The 24,504-nt window shown below is 47.8% G+C and overlaps 1 protein-coding gene across 1 annotated transcript in view; it reads right to left on the bottom strand.

The window, feature by feature from the left end:
* Positions 1 to 3,654: 3,654 nt before the first annotated feature.
* Positions 3,655 to 24,504, bottom strand: part of pld1b (phospholipase D1b) — a 36,421-nt gene continuing 15,571 nt past the window's right edge. The window contains exons 2-25 of the mRNA XM_040127572.1: positions 23,568 to 23,738; positions 23,286 to 23,449; positions 22,276 to 22,418; positions 21,841 to 21,952; positions 21,684 to 21,749; positions 21,455 to 21,513; positions 21,059 to 21,151; positions 20,605 to 20,757; positions 20,203 to 20,352; positions 18,715 to 18,798; positions 17,758 to 17,839; positions 16,845 to 16,955; positions 16,562 to 16,744; positions 16,014 to 16,242; positions 12,796 to 12,924; positions 12,574 to 12,692; positions 11,994 to 12,107; positions 11,194 to 11,304; positions 8,965 to 9,368; positions 8,558 to 8,607; positions 7,236 to 7,370; positions 5,500 to 5,653; positions 4,902 to 5,019; positions 3,655 to 4,714 (exon numbers count right to left, since the gene is read on the bottom strand). Coding sequence (XP_039983506.1) covers positions 4,490 to 4,714; positions 4,902 to 5,019; positions 5,500 to 5,653; positions 7,236 to 7,370; positions 8,558 to 8,607; positions 8,965 to 9,368; positions 11,194 to 11,304; positions 11,994 to 12,107; positions 12,574 to 12,692; positions 12,796 to 12,924; positions 16,014 to 16,242; positions 16,562 to 16,744; positions 16,845 to 16,955; positions 17,758 to 17,839; positions 18,715 to 18,798; positions 20,203 to 20,352; positions 20,605 to 20,757; positions 21,059 to 21,151; positions 21,455 to 21,513; positions 21,684 to 21,749; positions 21,841 to 21,952; positions 22,276 to 22,418; positions 23,286 to 23,449; positions 23,568 to 23,706 — 3,327 coding nt within the window. The 5' untranslated portion in view covers positions 23,707 to 23,738 and the 3' untranslated portion in view covers positions 3,655 to 4,489. The remainder of the gene's footprint in view (positions 4,715 to 4,901; positions 5,020 to 5,499; positions 5,654 to 7,235; positions 7,371 to 8,557; positions 8,608 to 8,964; positions 9,369 to 11,193; positions 11,305 to 11,993; positions 12,108 to 12,573; positions 12,693 to 12,795; positions 12,925 to 16,013; positions 16,243 to 16,561; positions 16,745 to 16,844; positions 16,956 to 17,757; positions 17,840 to 18,714; positions 18,799 to 20,202; positions 20,353 to 20,604; positions 20,758 to 21,058; positions 21,152 to 21,454; positions 21,514 to 21,683; positions 21,750 to 21,840; positions 21,953 to 22,275; positions 22,419 to 23,285; positions 23,450 to 23,567; positions 23,739 to 24,504) is intronic.

Below are 24,504 nucleotides of genomic sequence, written 5' to 3'. Positions count from 1 at the left end.
AGGGCGTGCAGGGGACAGATTTGTCGGCACATGCTTGAAAAGCTCGGTAATGACGTGACACGCCCTGGCGTCACTGCTCCGACAGATTCTCAACACCTGAGATCGTGGAGAGGAAAAGCACACACACACACACACACACACACACACACACACACACACTCACACACACACACATCTGCCGGCAGCTTCTCCACAGCCACAGGCTGAAATCTGCAGAGCAACGAACAATCGCTGGAGCAAATCCGAATACTGCACGTTACGTAAGCAGCATCGTGCCGCGAGGCGTCCTCATATATGACAATAACCGGGACCCGCCCTGGTGCGTTGCGACCTTTACGACACGGCCGGTATGCCGCGCTTCAAAATGCTTTCCAAACCGTGCGTGAGAAGCGTGGAATCGCGTGCCTGTTTCTGCGTGTTCCCGGGACACACCTGAGCCGGCGATGTCAGGTCAAGGCAGGTATTTCCCAAGCAGCGCCTCCCCAGACTGAACGCCCTAAACTTGCCCTGGTTTGGTGCAGGCCTGTGCCACTGGAATCCACTGGTCTGCACGAGTGCTCGTGTTACTGCGTCCACAGGTTCCTCTGTCCGCCCCCCCCTTTTTGGGAATTCGGGGTGTTCAGGTCTCAGAAACCATGCACGATGGGGGGGGGGGGTCAGCAAAGGGGAAAGAGACGCAGATGACAGGAGATACTGCACCAAATGGTCCAGCACCGAGGCTGGTGAGCAGGCCTGGCTCAGTTCTGGTGGTCCGGTGCCAAATTTGTTGGACGGGGTTGAGGCTCTGTGCGGGCCAGCCAAGTCCTTCCAAACCAGACTGGGAAGATCGTTTCTTTCTGGACCACTGTCCTGTCGAAACAGACGCCAACCGTGGACACGGAGCAAACCATCAGGGCATCCTGGAGTGTCGGTTGTCCACATACTTTTGGCTTTCTGAGATGAAGCTCGTGTTTCTGTGGCGCAGCCCAGTGGCACAAAGAGAAACTGCAGGAGGGAGGAATCCGGGAGAGTGGGAATGTCTTTCGGGACAGAGCGGTTTTTCATTTCCATCCGCGAAAGGTTTCCGCTCTCGCCGACAGCCGGATAAAAGTCCGCGCAAAGAGCCGTGGACGCAAGGGAGAGCGGAGATGCGTTGACTGTGACAAGAGGAAGGCGGCATGGTGGCAGTGCAGGGTCGGATCAGGACACGGACAGTGAAATGGTCTCACTTCATCACTGAGTCAGCGCGGACCGATGAAGGGGCTCTGTGTTTCTTAATGTACCGACTTTTATCCCTTTTTCTGGATCCGGGACATTCGCAAACCCAGAGACGCGGGGTTTCACCTGGTCTCCGGTCGAGCCGTGGCCAGTGCGACACGCAAGCGCTCGGACTAGTCCCACAAAGAAGAACCACGCCACTCACGGGCCCCTCGCGGGCTCCTGCACTTCCACCGTCTCCAGAGGCGGGCGCTGTTCGCCCCCTGCCCCGTCAGCCGCGATCGACGGCTCGGGGACGAGGCGGGCAAGCGGACCTCGGGTGAAAGGGGATTAAAACTTTTTTTTTTTTTCCGGTGGCGTAAATTCCCAGTCCGCAGAGGACAACGAGACTGGTCCTGGCGAGGACTGCGACCACGTGACACGTTTGAATCCCGCACGCCTTCCCGGGTGACGGTGGCACCTCTGTGCTCACGCGGCAAGAAAGTTGGAAACTAATTCAACAGAAATATTTGGAAGCTATTGAGTGTTTCGTGCAATCTCCCCCCTTTTTTTTCTTCCTCTCATAAATAGTCATTGTCTCTTCTACTTTTTCATTTTGTGTTTCTGGAACAAAACGATCCTGAATGAGAAGGAACCAAAAGTAGCAAAACAGATGATTTAGATTCATCTGAATTTTAAAACTTAAAAAAAGTCTCTAAACCGCATTCATTTATTCAGTCGTGGGTTCAATTCTTATTTTTATTTACCTTTTATCAACTTTTTTGTTGCAAATTTCATTGTAATGGACCAGTTCCTTCAATAAAAACTCTTTCAACATCTGCTAGAGAGGGAGGTTTAAAGAGGTTTGAAGGTGCCCCCCGGCCGGTACCTGGCTTCTGGACAGGCGCGCGTCCGAGCATCGATGGAGTCTGTGGCTTTGAAGGAAACCAGTCAGCCTGCAGGGTTCATGCTTTCATCTGTCACGTTTAATGCCGTCAGCTACAGGTAACGTCAAAAAAAAACAAAAGACAAAAAAAACAGCATCATGCAGATCAGACCAACATGGAAGACACTGAGGAATATGGAGGCCACGTTCCAGAGATGTCAGAAAATCAGAAAATCAAGAGACGACAGTTTGAGTTTGGAATTCAAGAAGGAAACACAACCAGGATGTTTCCAAAATACAGACGTCTGGTGTCTTTTTATAACCTTTTTTTACGAATGTTAATGAAACTGAACTCGAGCTTTTTATTGTTCACATAACTTTAAACCTGCGTTGACTGATTTTTTGCAGCTGAAACAAACTGCAAACACAAAACTGACCCTCCAAAGTTGATACGGCGAACTAGCGAAGCAAAGCGTCGCTTATTCACGCGTCCAGCGTGACGCGAGAACACACGCGCCGATGGGATGGTGGGGGTCGCCGTGCCGGCTGGGTGTCCAAACTGGCAACCGCTGGCAAACGTGTTCGACCACAACAACTTTGTAAAGGGGGTAACGTGCTAATCTCGCGCTTTCAGCTTGTTCTGCTGAAAAATTTCAATTCATGGAGCTTTAAATGTACAGACACATCTGGGTGCTGGAGGTGAAATGAAGCCGCTAACACTTTACCCAGAAAAAAAAACAACATTCCCAAATACAACTGATATAAAGTTGACTGTTGACTGTCAAGTCCATGTCAGTTTCATTCGAGTCCAGAGTTTCCTGGCGGTTTCCTGGAAAGAATGATTCATTCTGAGCTACCGAGGACGCTCAGCGAAATTTGTAAAGGGAATAATATTTCCAATCAATGAGAACTGCAGGATTATTTACTTGGGGGTCAAATCCTTTGGGGAGAAACACGTTCTCCCTATAATTAGTAGCAAATTACAGAACTTTCCAGGAAACGTCCCAGGAAACGACTGGGAGATTACAGGTCCAAAAAAGTGAAGCACTACCAAAGGAAATACAAAGACCAGATCAGAGTATAAAAACAGGTCACTTAAGGCTGAACGTAGAATCCACAGTACGAGGAATGACAATAAATGAACGACATCAGTCCACGGGTCGTCTTCTTTGGCACTTGTGATTTTCTGCCTGACATAAATATATTCAAAGAAGAAAAGCAGGGGTTCAGAGATCTGAGACGGGTTGTTTAGAGAGCGTCCGGAGACGTCTTCTCCGCACTGCTCTATTCATCGGAAGTCCCTCTTAGTGTCCTTTCAGAGCCGTCCTCGTCTCAACGCAGGGAGGGGTCGGGGATGCGTTCGCCGGCCCCGGGCGTCGCATAGTGTCGCTGGAGAACGGAGGAGCAGGCCGTGTGTAAAAGGAGATTATGGAGCAGTAGCTTGGGCAGGAGGAGGCTTCAGGGCCCACAGCTGGTCCCTTCCCTCTCTCTATTTCCTATGTCCTTATTTATTTTATTTTTCTTTAATTCCTGTAAACGTGAGGCCCAGGTTTGTGTCCAACTGCTGGTCGACTTCCCCCTTGTCTGCGCTCGCACGCGTACACTCCGAGCTCCGAGAAGTCGCGCTCTCCGGCGATGTCGGTTTGAACGTAAGCAAGTGTAACGCTATTCACGCGCACTCGGTGGCACCAATGGTCCAGAGGCCTGACGGAAAAAAAAAAAAAAATCTGCCGCAGCCAGAGCTGACGCTATTTTGGAGGTCACCTCGGCTGCTACTGTCGAGATAGTCTGAATCCCCCACAAACCAGGCGGTGAACGGGAAGCTACTGCAGTTACGTCCTTGACTGATCGGGCAGATTTTTTGCCCCCAATTGCTGTGACGGCCCGACGTGTCCTCTATTCAGCCCCGGTCAACGGACTGCGAGACCCGTCCGTTGTCCTTTAAGCAGCGAGGGCACACGGCGGCCGACAAGGACGGCCTGGATCCGAGGTCGGTGTGAATTCAACAGCCGGAGTGAGTCCGGGGTAAGCTGCTTCTCGAAGACTGGCTAACCTGAAATCCAGCCATTATCCCCGAAGCATTTAGTTGCAGAAATGTCACCTGGGAGCCTCGATTCAGGGGAAAAACGCGCTGACTACGAGCCCCTGGCAACGAAAGACAGATAACAGTATTGTCTGATAAGTGGTAGGGATGTTTTTTTCAATGTTCCGATAAAAATGATTTTTAAGGGCTTAAATAGCAGTAGCTAAATTTGTTTGGGTTTTTTTTTTTCTTTAGAGTTGTACGTTAAAAAAAAAAAAAAAAAAAGGATGTGCAGCCGTTTTCAGCCACTAGAGCCTCCAGAATGGCACCAGGTCGGGCGTTATCCACCTGGAAGCCCTCCCACGTGATGCACACCGACACACGGGTGAGTCTCTCCCTCCGCCTCAGGTCCAGACCTCCATGGGCACCATGGCCTCCTTGGAGCCGATGGGAGGAAGCAGGTTCTGCTCGCACAGGAACTGGAGAGGAAACTGGACCAGGAAGCCGCGGATCTTCCTCAGCTCCTCGTGGGCGCGGGCCGGGTCCTCCTTGTCCAGGCCCGCCTTGGCCAGGTAGCCCTCCAGCTCCAGGATGTTACGGACGTCGCTGGACGGCAGGCAGCGGAAAACCTGGAGCCAAAGAGAAGGGTGGAAGAGCCCGAGAGAGGGAGGCAGAGTTCGGTATCAAGACCTGGTTCGGAACTGGGACCGGACCAATTTCGGAAACCGGTAAGATTATCAAAGTACACTTGAATAAAACAAAAAAAATAAAGGAAGGAAAACCGGAACTCGCGGTGCGCGTAACGTTAGACTGGACCTTCTGGTAGATGGTGGCGTTGCGAGCGCTGGTGGCCACCCAGACCTCCTTGTAGAACTGGTCGCTGATGGGATCCGAAACGTCGACGGAGTCATCCGTGTTGGCGCCGAGGATCATCCTGAGAGGGAGACCAGAGAGAGGGCGAGAGAGGCGGAGGGAAACGTTAAGCACCGCAGGAAGTTGCGAGCTGAGGTGTTTGGCAACTGGAGACACACTTAATGGTGAAATGTACACGGTTACTTCAAGAATAAAGAACCGTTAACTCAACTTTCTTAGTTATCAGCATTTTCAGCAACTGCAAGAGGGAAGAGGTTTTTTCACAACAATAGAAAGAGAGTCACTGGAGGAACACGTAGCGGTTTTTAAGGTTCTTCAGGCTTTTGGCAGTTTAAATACCCGTGTCACCAAAATAAAAGGATCCATAGGTAACAGCGTCACTGCTGCATGTGAATAAAACAATACACACTGCTACGGCGGCTGGCAGTGTGAGGTCACTGCAAGTGTCACTGCAAGTTTACCCCCCCCCCCAAAAAAACAAATCAAGCCTGTAAACAGAAGCACCGGATCCAATGAACCAGGGTTCAGGACGTTTCAGTACCTGAAGCACTCCAGCCGCAGCCGCAGAGCGAATCTTCCGGCCTGGTACGCCTGCCCGTCCATCACCGACGCCACCGTCTCCGAGTCCTCCACGATCACCGCCACCTCGCTGTCCCTCTTTCCCAGCATGCTCCGGTCGTTGATGTTGGCAGAACCTGCAAAGACGCAGAGGGGACGGGGGGGGGGGGGCAGGTGTTAGATCACAGACCCCACCAGATGGCGCTGCAACACATGAATTTGGACTCTTCAAAACACCAAAGGCAAACCTTTGTGTTGTGTTTAGGAAATACGGGAGATTAGACTTTCCAAATGATTGTCTCCTGAGTTAGAACCTCAAAACGCTTTTCTCTTAATGAAACAAAACACAGATATTCATAGAACATGCTGGACATAAAAAAAATGACTCTGTTGAATATCTAAAAATCTGACTGGTGTCCACTTTCAAGCTGAGGACAGGAACGTGTTAATCACTTCCTCTTTATGTACAGCAATGTTTATTTTTATGTCACTGTGTAAAAGGGCCGGACATAATAACAGACACGGCTGCAGAATTCAGCTTGATATGATTATAAAGCCTCCGAATTCACTCAAGTCGAGGTGTTCACTCAGTTTTTGAGGACGTAGTCTGGGATGTTTCTTTGGACTGAATTTTTACATCGTCTCTGTCATTTCGTCCCTGCTCTTTACAGGTGCCCGGGTCGCGCCAAACATCTTTTTACCTGTCGCACTTTTCACGCAGCGTCTCCTTCCGGGGTAAAGGTCACTCCACCATTTTGGAGGCAGGAAAGTGAAACGATCATAACACCCCCCCCCCAAAAAAAAACTTTTCTTTAATCTTTTTTCAGTAATTATGGGGGGGGGGGACAAACACTAAACTGACAACTGATTATTTTTGAAAATATTTTGCCAAACTCTCACATGGGTCAGGGGATAAATCTGAGGGGTCATGAGAGATGATTACTGGAAAAGGAAAGAAAATAAACTCTGCTACTAAAAAAAAAAAATGTTTATTTTTTCAGACTTCTCTCTAATCTTTGCTTTTTTTTCTCTTATAGTCTTACCTCTCCAAGTCTATGAAAACAGCTCAAATTAAACAGCCCGAGGAGCAAACATCGCTGCCCACAGCGAACGGACATGCAACATTACTTCATTTTGAGCGCCCACAAGCCAAAGAGGTTGGGAAGTACTGGCTTAGGGTTTCTGGAGCCTCCGGTCAGATCGAAGACGGACACAGACAAATGATCAGATTTGGAAAAACTAAAACAGCAATAAAAAAATAATTTACCATGTGGCATCTGCTGGTCGCTCTTATTCCCAGCACTTCACTACTCTGGCAGGACAGGCTGTTTATTTTTAGCAGATGTGGCTGCAGTGGAAACTGGATCCATGAACCTCACCACAACCCCCTGATGTTCTCGGTTTGGATCACTTTTAGACATTTAAAACCGTATTTTTTTTGCTCATTTTTCTTCTTCTCAAGATGGAAGGGGCGAAACACTCTCTCTCCCTGCAGCCCTTGCTTCCTGCTCCGTTACCGTCCACGTTGGGCCTAATGTCGGGGCAATATTTCATTACGTCTGTCACCTTTTAGTCTTGTACCGTCGGTTGGCGGAGGAATCCAAGCGGCGTTGCTAACACCAGCTAAATGTCTGGTGGGATGGAAGTGTCGAACAAGCTTGGAAGTCAGTGAAGCGAGCGACAAAAAAAATGTAAAAAATGTGTGCGCGACACGTATACCGATGATGACGGTGTTGTCGTCGGCGATGAGCATCTTGCTGTGGACGTAGATGAGCTCGGAGACCAGCTTCCCCTCCAGTTCGGCGTGAGTCCTCAGACCGTTGATGGAGATGTAGTTCATCCACTGGTCCCCCACTGGAGACAGGAAACAAGACAGTTAAGAGTCGTAGTTTTCTTTCATCTTCCAAAGTCGTTGGTGTCTCGTGTGACAAATTACGCTCACGCGCGGTGAGAGATCCAGCAGCCGGCCGTCGGTGTGTTTCGTCAGTTTTCAGTTCATTTAATCATCCAACTCATTCTAATTTTCTTTTCTTTTTTTTCATTTTTAAAAAGAGATCCAAATCTCAAAGGCACGAGGTCAAACTAAAAACATACTATACTTGAGGAAAAACTTGGCACTAAGGTCAAGTTTACAGCCTGTGATTTGACATTAATGGAGGAAATCGTGAAAAACCACCGATGTGACCAAAGACATGACTTTTATCTTAAAATACTCTGCAGATGTGCATTTTCTCCTTTTGTTTGTTTTGTTTTGTTTTCCTTTCTCCTTTTGCATGCCTGCTCTCTAATATGAATGTGGTTTTGTGCAAAACCGGGGTTTGGCTGCAGGTTTTTCTCTAAGACCAGAGCTCGAGCTTTAATGACAGACTGAGTTAACGGTTTCTTAGACGAATCAGTGCTGCGCGTGCCTGCCCTCGTGGACGACTTATGGGACCTGCATTTATCCATCGGGGTGCACAAATTCTCCCCGCGTCACCCTCCAGGTACACATCGTGCATTGCCCTCAGTCGCCCCTTTGTTCTAGGATCTCTTGCATCTTTCTTGTGCTGACAGATCCGTTGCCAGCTGATGCAAATCTAAGAAAGCGACAGATTCCGTGCTCCGTTTTTATGGTCTGCGTGTAATTTAACCAACCCTTTATTCACATTGCTAGATGAGGTAGCACTGGCTGCTTACCGTAGAAGCATCGTGGCAACTTGATCCTAGAAATGAATCCTAAATCCTAAATAATACTATTTATCCCTCAGGACTGTACCTGCCCTGAGCCCGTCCGGGGGCCTGAGGGTCTGGTTGCAGATCTGTTGTGTCTCTGCTTCTCTCACCAGTTCAGATAAGTAAAAGGAGAATTTAAGGTATAACCGATGAACTTACAAGCATGTTGCCTGTGGAAATTCTCTAAAAATGTTGTAACATAATGTCAGAAAATACCAGAGGAGCAACAAAAAAAACAAAACAAAAAATCTATGTTTTATTTGAGCTGCAGGCTGCTAGTGTGCAATCAGAGCTTCTCGGGGTTAAAGCCGTCATCGCCTCCGACTTACTCTCTCTCCTGAGCTGGGAGATGATGGAGTGGTCCCCTCTGTTCATGGTCCTGCCGGGACAGAGGGACAAGAGGTGGGTGAGCGGCAGGTCAGCAGGTCCGCATTCCTCTCAATGCAAGCCTGCGTGTGTGCCTGCATGCGTGTTTGCATGGGGAGGGCTGAGTGTTTGCTCAAGAATGCAGGCTAGACAATAAATGTCAAAAGGAATGGCATGTCTGCACACACACACACACACACACACACACACACACACACGCAGATGCAGGGTTAATAACTCCACGGCTAAGGAGTGAAGGTGTGGCGGTTCTCCATCAGTGGCTCCTTCGGTTTTCACCCTCGTCAAACAAACTCGTGGCTGCTTTCTCGTGACACGACATGAAAAGACTGACACACACACACACACGCACCTGTAATTAAAGTGCATGACAGCCTGGATGGCACTGCCCCCTCCGGTGTTGATGTTTCCTTCGAAGCCCGGCAGCAGAGGCGTCACCACGTACACCCGGTACCTTTTACCCTCCCTAAAGAAAAAAATACAGAGAGAGGCAACGTTATTGACACGATGACATGATTTCCAATGGCCGAAGCAGGACGCCCAGTCAAAGGAGCACCGAGGGTGGAGGACAAAACAAGGCCGTGGAGGTTTACTCTCCCAACTCCTCGGGGGGTGACGTGGGTTCCAGGCGGACGCTAGAAGCGCCACCCTGCGAGAACACGGGCGCCACGTCCGAACGCGAACGTTCTGCATCTCTGCACCGACGTTTCTCGTCACTGGTACCAGCTGATACCAGTGTAGCGTCCGCCCTTGCAGCTGTCCAAGTGGCAAGTGGCTTTCACATGAAATACACAAAAGATTTCCGTCTTGCGCTGTTGGCAGCTGGGTAATGCATTCTACCCACTGGAGAGGCACCGTTTTCTGACAACTGAGCTTTCACATTATTTGTTGCTTGAAAAAGCTTCTTTTTTTTCATTTTTTTGTCTTTTTTTGGTTATTTTTCAAATTAATTTTGGTTTTCAGACACAATTAGATTTATTGATTAAAATGATCTGAATCTTGATATATAGACCTTTATAGCAATAATTATTATTTGTGTATTTATGTGTGTTTTTCTTTGCATACCTGTAACTGTTTAAAACTGTATTAGTCCTCGTGTTACCCATCTATGGACTCCCTTTGTCAGAATCTGTATGTTATGTGTGTTGTCTGTTTGGAAGGTTCCTTTTAGATGGAATTCCTTAATGAAATCAATTTAAAAGGAAAAAGAAAAAAGGACTGGATGTTGATACTTCAGCTAGAAGTAGTAAAGGCAGATTTGCAGATGAGTATCTAGCAGCTGCAGCTCCAGAAACTGTCAGCACTGAGCCGTGGTGGCGGCTGTTCGGTCCTCGCTCAAACACTTTCCACGAGGAAGTTGGTTCCAACGTGTAACAGTGTGGTGCTTCATATCAGCTTCCACCCCAACTGGGAGAAACAAGAAAGACGGAACAATTACAACCGCCGCCCGGGACTGTTTATACACTGAGGCTCCTGGGAGAAATCAGATGTGTGTGTGTGTGTGTGTGCGACTCAGTGTCCATGTCTTTTCCTGCGTTTTGTGCAGGATGTTTGTCCTCCGATACACTCTGACAACAAAGCACGACACAGAGAGAGAGAGAGAGAGAGACTGAACCACCAAGTCAAACAGGACTTGTGATATTAAATCAGTCTATTAGACACCTGGAAGGTAAACAGTAAGCAGAGCCCAACATACATCTACATACACTGTGTGTGTGTGTGTGTGTGTGTGTGTACACCGTTTGTGTGTTTCTGGGAAATCATTTCAAGATAAGACTAATTGCACATACACAAAAACAATGTGAACGTGTGTGCGTGTGTGTGTGTGTGTGTGTGTGTATGTGTGTGTTATCATATGTGTTTGCCAGTTTTTCTTGTAAATCATTTCATGGTAAAGCTAAATACACACAGCGGCCATTGAAAAGTTGACAAAGAGTGTTTTAATTTAGTTGAATATTTTGATAAAGTGCTTGCGTGTGTGTGTGTGTGTCGCCTTTAGAAAACTAAGCAGATTACTTCGCCGCCATTAAAAGAATAGTTCCACATTGGGAAAATGCGCTTAATCGATATCCAATTAAATAATATAGCCAACAATAATATCAATAATATCAATATAATTTACATTATTCTGAAATGGGCCATTCTGCAGGATGAGTATTTTTACTCTTGGTACTTTAAGTACATTCTGAGGGAAAAAAACCCAACAAACCAAAAAGTTTGAGTGAGTTTGAGCACGATGTATCCGCAGGCTTAGGGTTTCAGATCAACGCCAGACACTCCCCCGTTTCCTCAATGGCTGCCGAGGTTTCAGAAAACAAAAAAAACCAAAACCCTGCTTCGCTGAACTACCCACCGGTTCTGTGAATCTACTGGGAAAGTCTCACACCCCCACCAGCTCCACTCTTAGAAGCCGAGTGAAGATCGGCACAGCGCTAGAAAAGGGGGAGCGACCTGGAGGCGGATCCGGAACAATACGTGCCAGGGGCTGCCATCTGCGCTGTTGCTACGGTTACCCCCGGTCTAATGAACCTTGCCGGGTTAAAGACCGCGCGTCAGGCCGGCGACTTGTCGGGGCGAGTACCTCTATGTAGATGAAGTGCTGGCTCTCCTGGATGGCGTGGATGTAGGCGTTGTGGATGGACTCCTCGTGGTATTTGATGCCGGCGGACCAGTCGGAGGCCGAGCGGAGGATCTGGGAGAAGGGAGAGGTGGGGAAAAGGACGTGTTCAGTCCCCCGTGCAGGAGTCACTGGACCCAGCGTCGGCGCCGCGTAACGTCCGGGCAGCGTACGGCCCGAGACAAATTATTTCCGTGGTCATTTCGGTTCCACTGCTGTTTTCACTTACTCCAACAACCGCTAAAGTTTATCCTCCATCGACTTGAATGAGGCAGTTTTACTTAAGAGTTTACGCTGCTTGTTTCCGCGCTGGAGTAAACCGACAAAACAACACACTCTTTATTGCCAATTCCATCCTAGATACTAATTCTATCAAGTATGTACCACACACATCTTTTTAATATGCTCTTATATATACTCTTGATCAATCCGTTTTATCAGACGTCAATCAATGCAACGTAAATCTCACCAAGAGAGAGAAAAACGTTTTCGCAAAACGTACTACTTCAAATTTTTGTTGTTTTTGGTTTTGGTGCTTTTCTCGTCAGTCAGTCAAGATTGTCGTACGTACACGGGCATCTGCGGCCGCATACTCAGAACCGGCTCACGGTGTAATGACAAGGAACACAGTTAATGACTTTGAATGTGGCACAAGGTAAGCACTTTCTAAAATTCGAACGAAAATAAAATACGACGAAATACATTCAAGTCAAAACTCAGCTGGCGAGGCCACAGCTGAACTGGTGCCAGTGGAAAACACCAACCTGTACTTTGGCGGGGGTGCAGCCGGGGACTTGGTATCGCTGCTCTCCGGCAGTGGTGTGGGACTTGGGCAGCAGGTACGGGTACGACAGAGAGCGGTACTTCGGCTTCACCAGCTGGTAGAAAAAAAAAAAAAAAAAAAACAGGGAAAAGGTGAAACAAGCTGAGGCGCGACGCGAGCGCTAAGACCGCGGCTGGCTGGGTGGGACAGATTCGTGCTGCGTCGTTGCTCCGGACCTGAAAAGGCCAAGCGAGCCGTTGTAACCCGGCCACAACCGACCCACGGCTTAACTGCTCAATTAGGGTTTAAGTTCAATGACTCAAGTGATAGGAAGCAAGATTCTTATTTTTCCCAATTTTGCCAACTAGTCTGATGATGAGAGCTCATTGTGTTTTTGTGCAACGCGTGGTTGTATTATTTCTCCCTTTGTCCATTCACCCCGCAAATCTAATTTAAATGAACAGGAGGGTTTTCCACGTCTGGCTCACTGACTTCTTCGGACAAACGCACACTTATTGCCCGGAACTCATGGGCGACGGTACGTTCTTCTGCCCTGACTCAGTAACAGCATGACCTCTGACCTTGGTGAAATTCCACCGCTGGATGAAGTGCCTGGCCACGTCCCGAGCTGCTTTCCCGTGAACCACGGAGGCGATGTCGTGCCAAGGCATTCTGGGGGTCGTATGTCTGTCTATGAAATCTGAAACGGCAGAAGCAGGAATGTGAGGAGGACGGGGGGATGAAATGAATGGTTTCCCGACAGCTCGGATTCACTTGTAAACTGGGTTTAATAGCATGTCTACCGTCGAAGGGTTTGTCCAGTTGAATCCAGTCCTTGTGGACAAAGTTGCAGTAGTCTTTTCCGTGCCAGAACCGCGTGTTTCCAAACAGCTCTCCGACCCCCGTGTGTAGACTACGCACTGAGCCGCTTCCTGCGACACACGCACACACACACGGACATCTAGTTACTTAACACGGAGACAATAAAATGACCTTTTTCGGGGACAAGCTCGGGAACTTCATCTCGTTCCTGGGCCCAGAGTAAAGCCCCTGGGCCACCAGGGACTACAGAGGGCAGGTTTTCAGGTTCTAAATATGACCCAGCGACCGAACACGAGGTTTGAGATGGTCGGAACTTGTTCGTAGCACCGCTCAGACCGCAGGCAAGCACTGGGTGTCACAGGCACGGGAGAAAGACTGGAGCGGGGAATTTGTTTTTACAAGTCAGAGAGATGGACGAGCGCACTGTTGGTCTTGGTCCGTTTTGTGGGATTGGGGAATAAAGAAGCAGAGCGGTGCCTCGCGGTAGCGTATCCTCATCCCAACACCTGATCAGGTGCGTAAACGGCAAAAAAAAACAACCTCAAGAACGACGTCCACACACTGCATCGATGCAGTCTTCTATAAACAAGGGAACAAAACATTATATATATATATATATGTATATATACACTGTATATTTACATGTATATGTGTAGATGAATAAAAGACATGAGCAAACAACAACAACAATACAACACAAGTAAGCATGGAAAAGGTCTAATGGACTGAACGAGACGAATCTTGGGAAAACCCGAAGCAATCGGAGGAAAAGATTTTCAGTTTTCTGGCGTCGGTTTATCCTCCTTTAATTAAAGCTGTTGGTAAGTACGCTCGGCCTGAGAGCCGGTCCCGCTGATGTCGCCACTCAAGGCGAGGAAAAGAGGCTGCCTAGAGAGTGGCACGCTGGATTCTACAGCGCTACACCCGTGTTTGGAAAACGCTTTGACAGATTTATTAGAGAGAAGAAACAGCAGCTGGAAGGACGACAGCACTGCAGTCGAGGTTTATAAAACCTCAGCATAAACAGCGAGGACAGGGTCACAGAGACATGCAACTCCAGACGCGGACTGAACTCCTCGTTTTCAGTTGACTTACCTGGAACACACTGAAACAAATTGCTCTATGCCGATGCGAGCAATTGGTTCGTAGAGAACAAAAACGACGGAGTGTTTTTTTCCCTGAAATTAACGACTTCATTTGTTTGTGGCTGCTGTTTGCATCGTGTCCGTCTCTGACACTTCCCATCTATTGCATCGGCAGGATAAACAGAGATGAGCCTGGCAAACAAACAGCGGCCCTCCTCCGGCTAATAAAAAAACCTACGGCATCTGTTTTACTGCAGAACCGACACGTGTGCTCGGGGAGAAACATGACTTTGTTTAAAAAAAAAAAAAAGAAACGCAGAGGGGGCAAGTGATTACAGGCTGCAGTATGTAATCAAATAAAACCCCAGCCCGGTTTGATGTTTGTGCAAGGCTTTCTGAAAATGGGAAAATAAATAGACAGACCGCAAGCTGCAGATTTTTATTTCTTCCCACAGAATCAGACTGAACTTTTCAAGTGGTGGGTTTGGTGGAAATCCACTGGTCCAGTTTAAGTTATTTCAAGTTGTGCCCTGCTTCTCATTTCTTCCCTTGGCTATCTGTCTCTTGTCCTTGTGATCGATTGTCGTCGTTTTTATTTTTCAATTCAAATCGCTTCTTAATTTCCAACTGGTTCCACACCTTTGAGTCACTTAATTCATTATTCAAAGAAGCCTGTGAAAAATGCTGATTAAGAAACGATCTGAAAGACCAAAGCGACGTCTCCAAATGTCTCGACTTATCCTACCAACAGTTCAAACCCCGAATCCGGTCGCTTTACCATATAAAAACAGAGAAAAGCGGCGAATCCTCACATTTGGGAAGCTGGAAGCAGCAAATATTTGACATTTCTGCTTGCCTAAAAGACGATTAACAAGTTATCAATATTGTGGCCGATTAATTTTCTGTCAATCAGAGGTGAGTAATGGCTTCATTGTTTAGCTCCCCTGTCCACATCTCCAACGCTCTTAGTGATTAAAACACTGAAAGTGAACTGGAATAGAGCCGAGACCACTGGGCAGAAAACTGATCCGCACCTCTTTTGAGAATAACCGTTAGAGTCACTTTTCGATCCAGAGTGCCAAACATTTCGGCGTTCGAGCTTCTCACATGAGAGAAATTTTCCTGCTTTTCTTATTTTATGTGACGGTAAACTGAAAATCTTTTGGCGGTTTGGTCTGACTCTCAGGCCGATATTTTTTCACAACACAACCAACACGATAAATAAATTTTACAAAGAAAGAGAGCCTCCGATCTCGTGGGACTGACTGACTGAGATCAACTGGAAGAACGGAGCCTCAGAACTGGCAGCCAGAAATCCAAAGGCCAGCCGGGTCGAGATCAAAACCACAGCAAAGCACACGGGAAACCGAGACGCGGTTGGCAGGGGGCTGAGACCTGGCAACGCCGCACTCGGCAGCCCGACTCACCAGCCTGGCACCGGCCGACGGGAGCGGCCGCCCTCAGCTCTGCCAGCCTGCCGGGGATCAGGCTGTGCTGGCTGGTGACGCCGTTGGACCAACCTGAACAGAGCATCCCAAAGCACTGAGACAGCAGCACAGATCGGGGCTATTGCTACTGGATGCCACATTACACCAACACACACACACACACATAATAAACGCACACTGTAATAAAATATGAGAATGTAATACTAGATTTTGTCTGGTGTGATGAACTTGAGCTCTGGCGTTTTCCCACCAATTTGCAGCTACTGTGCTTGTGTCCAAATAAGAGTTTGAGTCCGCTCTGACGGAACAGTTTCTGTTATTGAGCTCATCGTCAGGTCTGGAGACCTCGGGAGCTTGAAGAAACATTGCCAGAGAGCGGGGTTCATCTCTTAAGTTAAGAAAATCGATCATTGATAATTCATTTGTAAACTGAAAGTTGTGCCCAGAAAAGGCCGATTTCTCACTGGTTTTCTACATTGAGCCGCTTGACAAATAATCTCAGACACACACAAAAAAAAAAACAACCAGCCAAATCAATTCATTGCCATCACACTTCTTCTTCCACCCCCCCTACAATAAGAGCATCTTCTAACTACCCCACGCTCCCTTTAAAAACATCCACATCTGATGCGTGCGGTCACTGGCGTGTGCGTGTGCAACGCTCACTCTCTCCATTCTCCAGGTCGCTGTCGCTGTCGCTGTCCGGCTGAGCCAGGCCGCGTTTCTGCAGGTGCCTCCTGATGCTGAACCGGGTCCTCCTCATCCTCCCCTGACCTTTCAGCCTGGGCTGGTCCCCCGAGTCCATCACCGTAAAAATGCCCTTCCCGTTGCTCCGGGAAACGTCGCCGCTGTTGCCGCCGGACGGGGCAGCCGTGCTGGAAAAGGCGCCGCCGGCCTGGGGATAATCCAAACAAGCAGCGTCAGTCGGGGGCCAAGTATCGGGAAGTACATTATCTTCTCTTTTGTCTGAAGATGTAAAGGCATCCAACTGACTTCACTTTTGAGACTTTGCAGATTTTTCTAAGGCTTGAAGATTTAACTGAATTAAGCCAAACTGAAGAACCGAAGGGGGAAATGTTAGAGAGACAAAGAAAGAAAAGGCAGGTAGATGGTGCAGGTGTCCTGTCCTCACGACATCTTGGACTACGACTAATAATGTCAGTTCAGCTCCGTGTGTGTGTGTGTGTGTGTGTGTGTGTGTGTGTGTGTGAGACCTGCTCCATGATCGAGAGTGTCACACTCCCAACGTCCGTCAGCCGGTGCTCCCTGTCGTCCCAGCGTCCGTATGCCAGGTCGATCCCGCCCACGAACGCCACCGATTGGTCGACGACGATGATCTTCTCGTGATGCGCCCACAGGTAGACGGCGGAGGAGACGTGGTCCGGGTGACGGATCACCTGGCGAACAAACACGGAAGAATGTCAGGCGAGAAAAAAACAAAACGAAACACGCGGCTGCGGTGTGATGAACCTGTGCGAGTACGTCAGAGAGACTCACCTTTATGTTGGGGTGAAGGTGCAGCAGCGTCCTCTTGCTGTATCCCGAGTTGATGCCCAGAGCGAGCTCCACCTCCTTGTACAGCATCACAAAGATTCGAACTCCTTGTTGCTGCGAGAACAAGAGCAAACACACGACTAAGTACCAGTCCCACGTTCCCCCTTCTGTCCCACCCCCCACCCCCCCGAGCAGCCCCTTTGGGTTGGTCAGCGCTCCTGCCGCGTTCACCGCGTCCAACTCGGGACCTTTTCAAACACCACATAGGATGCGACTAATTCCCTGTCTCACAGTCCCTCCGGTGGGGATGACGTGGCCTGGCATTATTTACCAGGTGCCTGAATCTCCCGGCATTTATATCCCATTTTTGTCGCAGCTGCCCAGATGTGTACGACAGTAGTCCCGATCAATGTCATTGATCAGTCCTTAAACCTGACCTGGACCCGGACAAGTGGCAGAAAATGGATGGATTAACCGATCTAATAATTCATTTAAGGTCCACATATGAATTTAACTTAACAATGTTATCAGGGGTTTCCAAGCCAGTTTTTGCTGCCTGTATATAAAATATAAAAAAGACTTTAATACTTTTAAAGGCAGTTTGGTTTTTTTTTGGGAAACTCAAATCGGTGCTTTTTCAGACTTTTTCAAGACCTGCAGATGCCCTGTTGTTAAAATAATCTTACTCTGAAAGTCTGCGGCGAGTGAATAATAATAAAAACTCAAGGGACCGCGTATTTCCGGCCGCGCCGCTCTTTCCGCGCTACGCCGCGCCGGTCACGTCATCGAGCCACGCCTGCAGCGAAGCACACGGTTCGGGCCGCTGGCGTGTCGGCCTGCTGGAGGACGGGCTTCTCCACGGGGCTGTCACGTAACCGTGGCACGCGGGCCACCGGGGAGGCGTTTTCCTGCTCACCGCTTTGCGTTTTAGTATGCAGTCCAGACGCCAGCGGTTGCCCTCGACAACCGGCCTCTTCAGGAAGATCTCTGGACTCAACCTGGGGGGTAAAGGACACGGTGAGGCATCACACGGAGAAACACACCAGTGTACTAATGAGCATTTCCACTGGTAAACTGAAAATATATAGTTTTCTTTGCCTTCGTCTCCTTCCTTCCTACTTTTCTTCTTTTTCTTTTACTTAAATCCTTATCTTATTTAATTCCTTCCGTTTTTCTTTCCCCATTTTCCTTTTTTTTTCCTCCCATTTTTCCTTAACGTCTGCATCCAGCCCCCTTTTTCTTTATCTCTCCCTTCAATATGTCCTTTCTTTTTCCTTCCTTTCCTACTTTAGAACATCTCAAAACATGAAATTACCCAAAACTTTCATCAAACACCAGGACGGAATTCTTCTCTTCTTCTTTTTGTCCTGCATTTTTTAAAACCAGGACTTTGATGACCTGATGGTTTTCTTGTTTTTTTTGTTTTTTTTTTGCATTTTCTACATTGTTTTCACTGAGGCGAAGGACTTGAGCACCTCCAATACTGCTTACACAACAAACCGCTAACAAACACACGCACGCGCACTCCTCGCTTGTGGTCTCGATGTGTGTGCCTTTACGTGTGTACTAGAATAACAGTAGTCTGAGCCTCGGACTGTCACTGATCTGTTTGACCAGAAAATCTCCCCTAGAGGTGACCGCCAAGTGCACTCGATGCACTCTGAACACACACACACACACACACACACACACACACACACACACACACACACACACACACACACACACACACACATAGAGAAAATCCCCACCCTCTCCAAGCACTTCATATGTAATGGGCTTATTTTCACCTTAGTGTGATGGACCAACACACACACACACACACACACACACACACACACACACACACACACACACACACACACACACTCACCACCAGTCTGTGATGAAAATTTCCTCTCTGGCCTCTTCAAGGGCATCAGCCACATCCTCCATGTATGTTTTCCCATTCACATACCTGTAGAAAACACACACACACACACACACACACATGAACACACACATTTAGACGGTAAGAACAACCCAAACCACCCCTCTCACTTTTCAATCTGTCTGTTGAATCATCGTGTTGTTTACCGTGGACAAACACACACACACACACAGAGTCTCACAGGCAGTATAGTGTGGCCCAGCAAGGGGGACAGGTGATGAGCAGACGAGGCTCACTTTCCCTCTCTTTGTGTCGGGTTACTCCAGCGAGACACACACACACACACACACACACACACACACACACACACACACACACACACACAGAGACTACCATCTGGGCCAGGTCTCATCTAGACTTGACATTTTTACCGACATCTGGCCGCGGTGCCTGGCGCTAATTTGCGTCAGATTAGTGCTGAGAATCAAAGGTCAAGTCGTTTTCCTCATTAACACACATTATTAAATAAAGGTAAAAAGGTAGGAAAGGTTTTAGGCACCAAAAGTAAAGTGAGGATGCTTTCAAATTAAATCCATGAATAGTTTGCATTTATACAAAGTGCAGTAAACGGAAAAACTCAAATCAGATCCATATCTGCTGTGACCACCCCTCGGCCTTTAAAACAGCACCAGTTCTCCTCTTGCACACGGGTTTTCAGGTTCTTGGCAGGTGGGTTGTTCCAGCACTCCAGATGTTTAGAAGAATCTAAACATCTGGAGTGCCCAAAACCTTTGCACACGACTGTGTGAACAAATCTCTATCGACATATTTCCAAAGTGAGACGACTGCACTGAGAGCACGGTTTTCAGTTTCGGCCGTTAGGGCTTTACTTCCTCTTCAAAAGCTCATTAAAAGACCACAAAAGTCGCAGAAACATCATCCTAAAACGTGGCGTGGTCATAGTTTCGTCCCCAACTCCATCTCAGACTTGTCTTTGCTCTTTTATTTATTCTTTTCATTATTGGAAATCATTTTTTGCCTATTTTTCCTGTTTTTGGGGAGATGCTCTATAAATAAAGTTTATTATCACTATTATAAATAACAGGCTGCTGGGCTATTAAAGTTATGTACAGTGCTCGTAAAGGCTACTTTTGTACTGAATCGATTGTAACAGTTTGAAGCAGCGACAGACTGAACAAATGTCGAACTGAGGCTCTGAACGTCATGGCTGAACAGAGATGCGTTCACTTACCATCATACGTACTGAGGTGTATTTGAAAGATAATGCAACCGCTTAGTTTAGGGAAAAAAAGTGAAGGAACTACTTAGTCACTGACTTTTATGCGAGTTCCACTTCTACTATTAAAGGGTAACTTCACCAAAATCCAAAATCCCCACCCCCCCAAAAGAAGGCATAAAAAACCCGTGGGTCAAAATGTCAGATGTGAACGGCGGCACCGGTGGCCGGCGGCGGTTGCTCGCGGCGGTTACCATTTGGCGGGGATGTTCTCTTCCTGTCTGGCGAAGGATCCGAAGCGGTGGTCGGTGAGGAAGGCCGAGCCGTGCTTCTGGACGAAGCCTTCGATGGCCTGACCCCACCAGCGGGCGTGTCTGTAGCTGCTGCACTTCAGCACCAGGGACCTGCGCAGACACACGGATGGTTTCTTTTTTTTTTAACTGGCTCTTGGAGCAAAGCGAGCACCTCTGCAATGGGTTTACGTCACTGGTGGGTCAAGGTTATGAACAGACTTTTTATCATTTCAGTTACCTCACTTCAGCTTCTCTACAGCCTGGTTTACAGGATTAATAATAGTTTATTAATGTTAAAATACTCGTTAAGGGCCTTTTGGATGCCCTATGGATCATTCGCCGCTCTATAAAGTGAACATGCACCTGGAGAGACTGTCGATGCGGACGCCGTGTTTGGTCTCCGTGTCTTTAGAATCCATCAAAATGCTGAACTCTTTGTCGACCAGCATCACAAAGGAGGTGGCGCCCGAATCCGGCTTCATGTACAGCAGGAAGGAGTCCTTCACCACCAGCCAGCTGTGCACACATACGAGGTCGGTATTTTAATAGGCATCTAAACTCAGAGAGGACGGCACGGGACCTGTCGTCCTCCTCCTGTGATTCAGTGGGGATTCACTCTCAAGTCATGGTGCACTCATTTCAACAACAACAACAACAACAAAAATCCTGGTTAACATTACAGGACAGGAATATTCAGTCACACAGAAATTTTTCATCTGCTTTGTTCCTGCCCTGTCGTTCTCTTTCACTGTCCATGTGTCTTCAGATCTCAGCAGTCAAGACCAAAACAAAAAAGAGGAAGAAAGAAACAACTGACCGTTTGGACCAGCGGTAGCATATTTTGCTGTGGCCACAGCAGTTCAGCCCGGGGATCCGATGGCCGCCTGATCGCTTTAGCACCATCCCTTCTCTGAAAGACAAAGAAAGTTTATGTTCCTGGTATTTTGTTCCTTAAATAAAATTAGTTTCATTCTCTCAAAACATTTCCAGATTTTTCCAGACAACAACAAGCCGAAACCATTTAAATTTGCATCATATAAACGTTGAGGTAAAAGAGTCAGTTTCTTCAGATTTGACAGATCAATTTAATGTTCAACATAATGAACCATTCGTGCTGAATTGGTGTGACGGGACAGGAGAGTTTTAAGATTTCAGTACTGAACCCAAAACTGAACGGCAGACGCTGATATTTCCGACAGAGAGTTGTTCTTACAAGCCTTTTGGGCCCAGGTCGTGGATGAAGGACAGCTGGCTAACATCAATGAACTCCATCTGAAAAACGAAAAATAAAAGTGGTTTAAAATCTTAAACCAACAGCTTCCCATTAAAAATCTTTTCCAGGTCTCTTTTTTGGTCATTTTTCCTGGACTTTTCCAGGTTCTCCCAGTTTTCCAGGACGAGTAGAAAGCTCGCAGACGCATTTTCAACACCACCGTCCTCACCGTGGCATGGTAGTTCCTGTACATCGGCATCTTCAGAAGCTTATTCAAGTAATCTTCCAGTTGTTTCTGAAACAAATTAGAGAAATATCCGCTAGTAAGTGTAGGAAAATTAAATGTCAACAGGTATGGAAGCAAGAGAGACTGATGAATGACCTACCCTGCGACTGGACACTTGCTCCTCCCTGACCAGCTCGTCTCCGCCTCCTCTGGGAAGGTTCGGCATCTGCCTCACCGCGCTCCTCGTCGCCGTCTGCCTCTTTATTGTGTGACTGCAGGCAGAAATGACGAAAGATCAGTTAACAGGTTGTCGGTTTGAACCCCGGGACCCGCTGGAGAAATGTGGGCGGCTGATGTGTGGAATTTGTTTCTAAAAAGGAGCTTTAGCAACTCTGCGGAAGGTTTAGATGATGGAGGCAACAAGAAATCACCGTATGCTGAAGACATAATGCGACCTGCCGGTCTGATGTGTGAAAGATTGACACACCTTCGGCGTGATTCTGATCCACACCTGTTGACATCATGGTTCTGAGGTGGTAACTAAACCCAGGCGATCCGGAGCAGGAAAAGGCAGAGGAAGCCTCAGAGTGTTTACCTGCGTGACGGCAGCGGCAGCCTCATGAAGGTCTTGTATGTCCTGAGCTCCCTGTGGAGATCCATGAAGTGTTTCTCCTTCCTCTTCACCAACCACGTAAACTCCCCGTGTTTCAGCTCTATCTTAAACACCGCCGGCATCGCCTGAACACACAGCGCAGAGACTGAAGTTACATATTGTATATTTTAAAAAGCTTTTAATAACCAACGCTTCACTGTTAAATTACTTGCAATCTCCCATTTTGATGTCGCTGCTGGTTTTCATTGCCACCGACGTGGAGACTTTGGCGGCTCAGTAGCAGATTTGACACATTTCCAAGCCCTTTTGGCAGCTTGACTGAGGCCGAGCCGTTCAGTTGGCCTGACACCATCCATCAGAGAAAGCCTCGACTGACCTTCCTCGGAGGATAATAGTTTCCTTGGAAGTCAGCAGCACTGCCCGCGTGAAATTGTTCTTTATAAAACCACTCTATGCTTGTTTGGCGTCGTCATGAGTCTCAGCAAATTTTCCTCCAGGTCTGAACAACGTAATATCGTCCATCCAGTGGTGGTTTTACTCTGCTGATTACACCTATGGGCGTACTGAATGTAATTATACTCTACAGTAGACATTAAAAGGCTGTGATAGCTTAAATAGCGCAAAGGTTTTTTTGGGGCCATTCATTTATCTCCTTTCTTGCCCAGGGTTGAGATTTGAAGATCGATACCGCTCTCTGAAGCCGCAGCTAGGAGACGGTTAGCTTAGCTTAGCATAAAGACTGGAAGCAAAAGGGGAGACGGGAAGACAGGCTCTGTCCAGAGGTAATGAAACCCGACCTACCAGCACCTCTAAAGCTCACTAATTAGCACAGTTGATGATTCCCAGTCTAGCTTTCCAGTCTTGGCGCTGAGCTAATCCAGCCGTCTCCTGGCTCTAGTCAATATCATATATATCAATATATCAATAATAATAATAATAATAATAATACTAATAACTATATGGGGAGAGAAGTGAGAGAGAGGTGTCTGCACCTTGTTGACACTCCTCTGCGTGGTGACGTTGAAACGGTCCTGAGCTGAGGTGAACCGCTCCACCTCCAGGATCTTGGCGGTGATCGGAGAGGACAGGAAGACTTTGGCTTCGGGCTCCTTGAAACCCACAGTGTGGTAGATCGCCGTGAAAGGCAAGCGCTCCGCTGGAGACAAACGCCAGCAGACATACACACGTGTATCAGATATCACATGAAGAAACACACACACACACACACACACACATATACTGAGGTGTAGAGATGGCTGACGAACACCACACACCTGGGGTGTTGTTGTCTGTTGTGTCGTACTCTCCATCTCCCAAGTCGAGCTCTCGTGTGTCCAGCTTCTCCATGATGTTGGTCATGTCATTGGCAACCAGCTCCAGGGTGCTGGAAGTCGGCTCGGACTGCCGCAGCATGGTTAGAACTCAGTCTGGGGCCTGGGGCTCACCTTTAGAGACAGGTGGGGGGGGGTACATTAAATTTATCAAACTGAATCATCCTTCCATTTTCCCTTGTTCATCCAGGCCAGAGTTGTCGCACAGGGCAACCAAACTAAACAGAAATTTCTTCACCCGGGCTCTAGTCAGGATATCCCACTTAAGCCCAAGCGAACTGGCCCTTGTCTACATCAAAAAGCGGCGGTCGCCCCGCTCTGATCTACTTCCGGGTTTTGTTAACCTGGATGTGGATGTGAGGGGAGTCCACTAGCATAGAGTCCAGAGGGCAGCAAACACAGGCGTTCAGACAAACAGAGGAGAAAAAGTCATTTCCCAACAAGACTTCCACTGGGTTTTACGAGCTTCTGGTTCAATATCCAGGTTGTGTAAGAACACACGGAATCCAAGAGGTGATCCTGGAGGTTAACCTGAAGCAGCGTTTCAGCACAGAGTGAATGTGTAACTGTCAGGGTTTCACTTGTTCATTAACTACAGCAAGACGGCCGACGTCAAAGGCCCTGGAAACATACTCAGGGTCCTACATGAATATACTTTTTTTTTTTTTGTCTGTCAAAGTAACAGCAAATGTGGGTTTTTCCTCAGTCGAGGTTTCTGTATTGGTTTTTGATTTTTTTTGCGTCCGTGCTCTTCTCACTGGTTCAGAAGAACCTAGAACGGCAGATTCGGGGCTGCGCGATGCGATCTTAAAATAACTTTGTGATATTTTCTTCTCGAATGGGTTAACGGAGGCGGTACGGTGGCCAATACAAAGTAGAC

The sequence above is a fragment of the Xiphias gladius genome, chromosome 5 (genome assembly GCF_016859285.1).
Source record: "Xiphias gladius isolate SHS-SW01 ecotype Sanya breed wild chromosome 5, ASM1685928v1, whole genome shotgun sequence".
Lineage (NCBI taxonomy): Eukaryota > Metazoa > Chordata > Actinopteri > Istiophoriformes > Xiphiidae > Xiphias > Xiphias gladius.
Note: the sequence above shows the minus strand (reverse complement) of the source record. Positions and strands in the feature narration are given on the sequence as shown.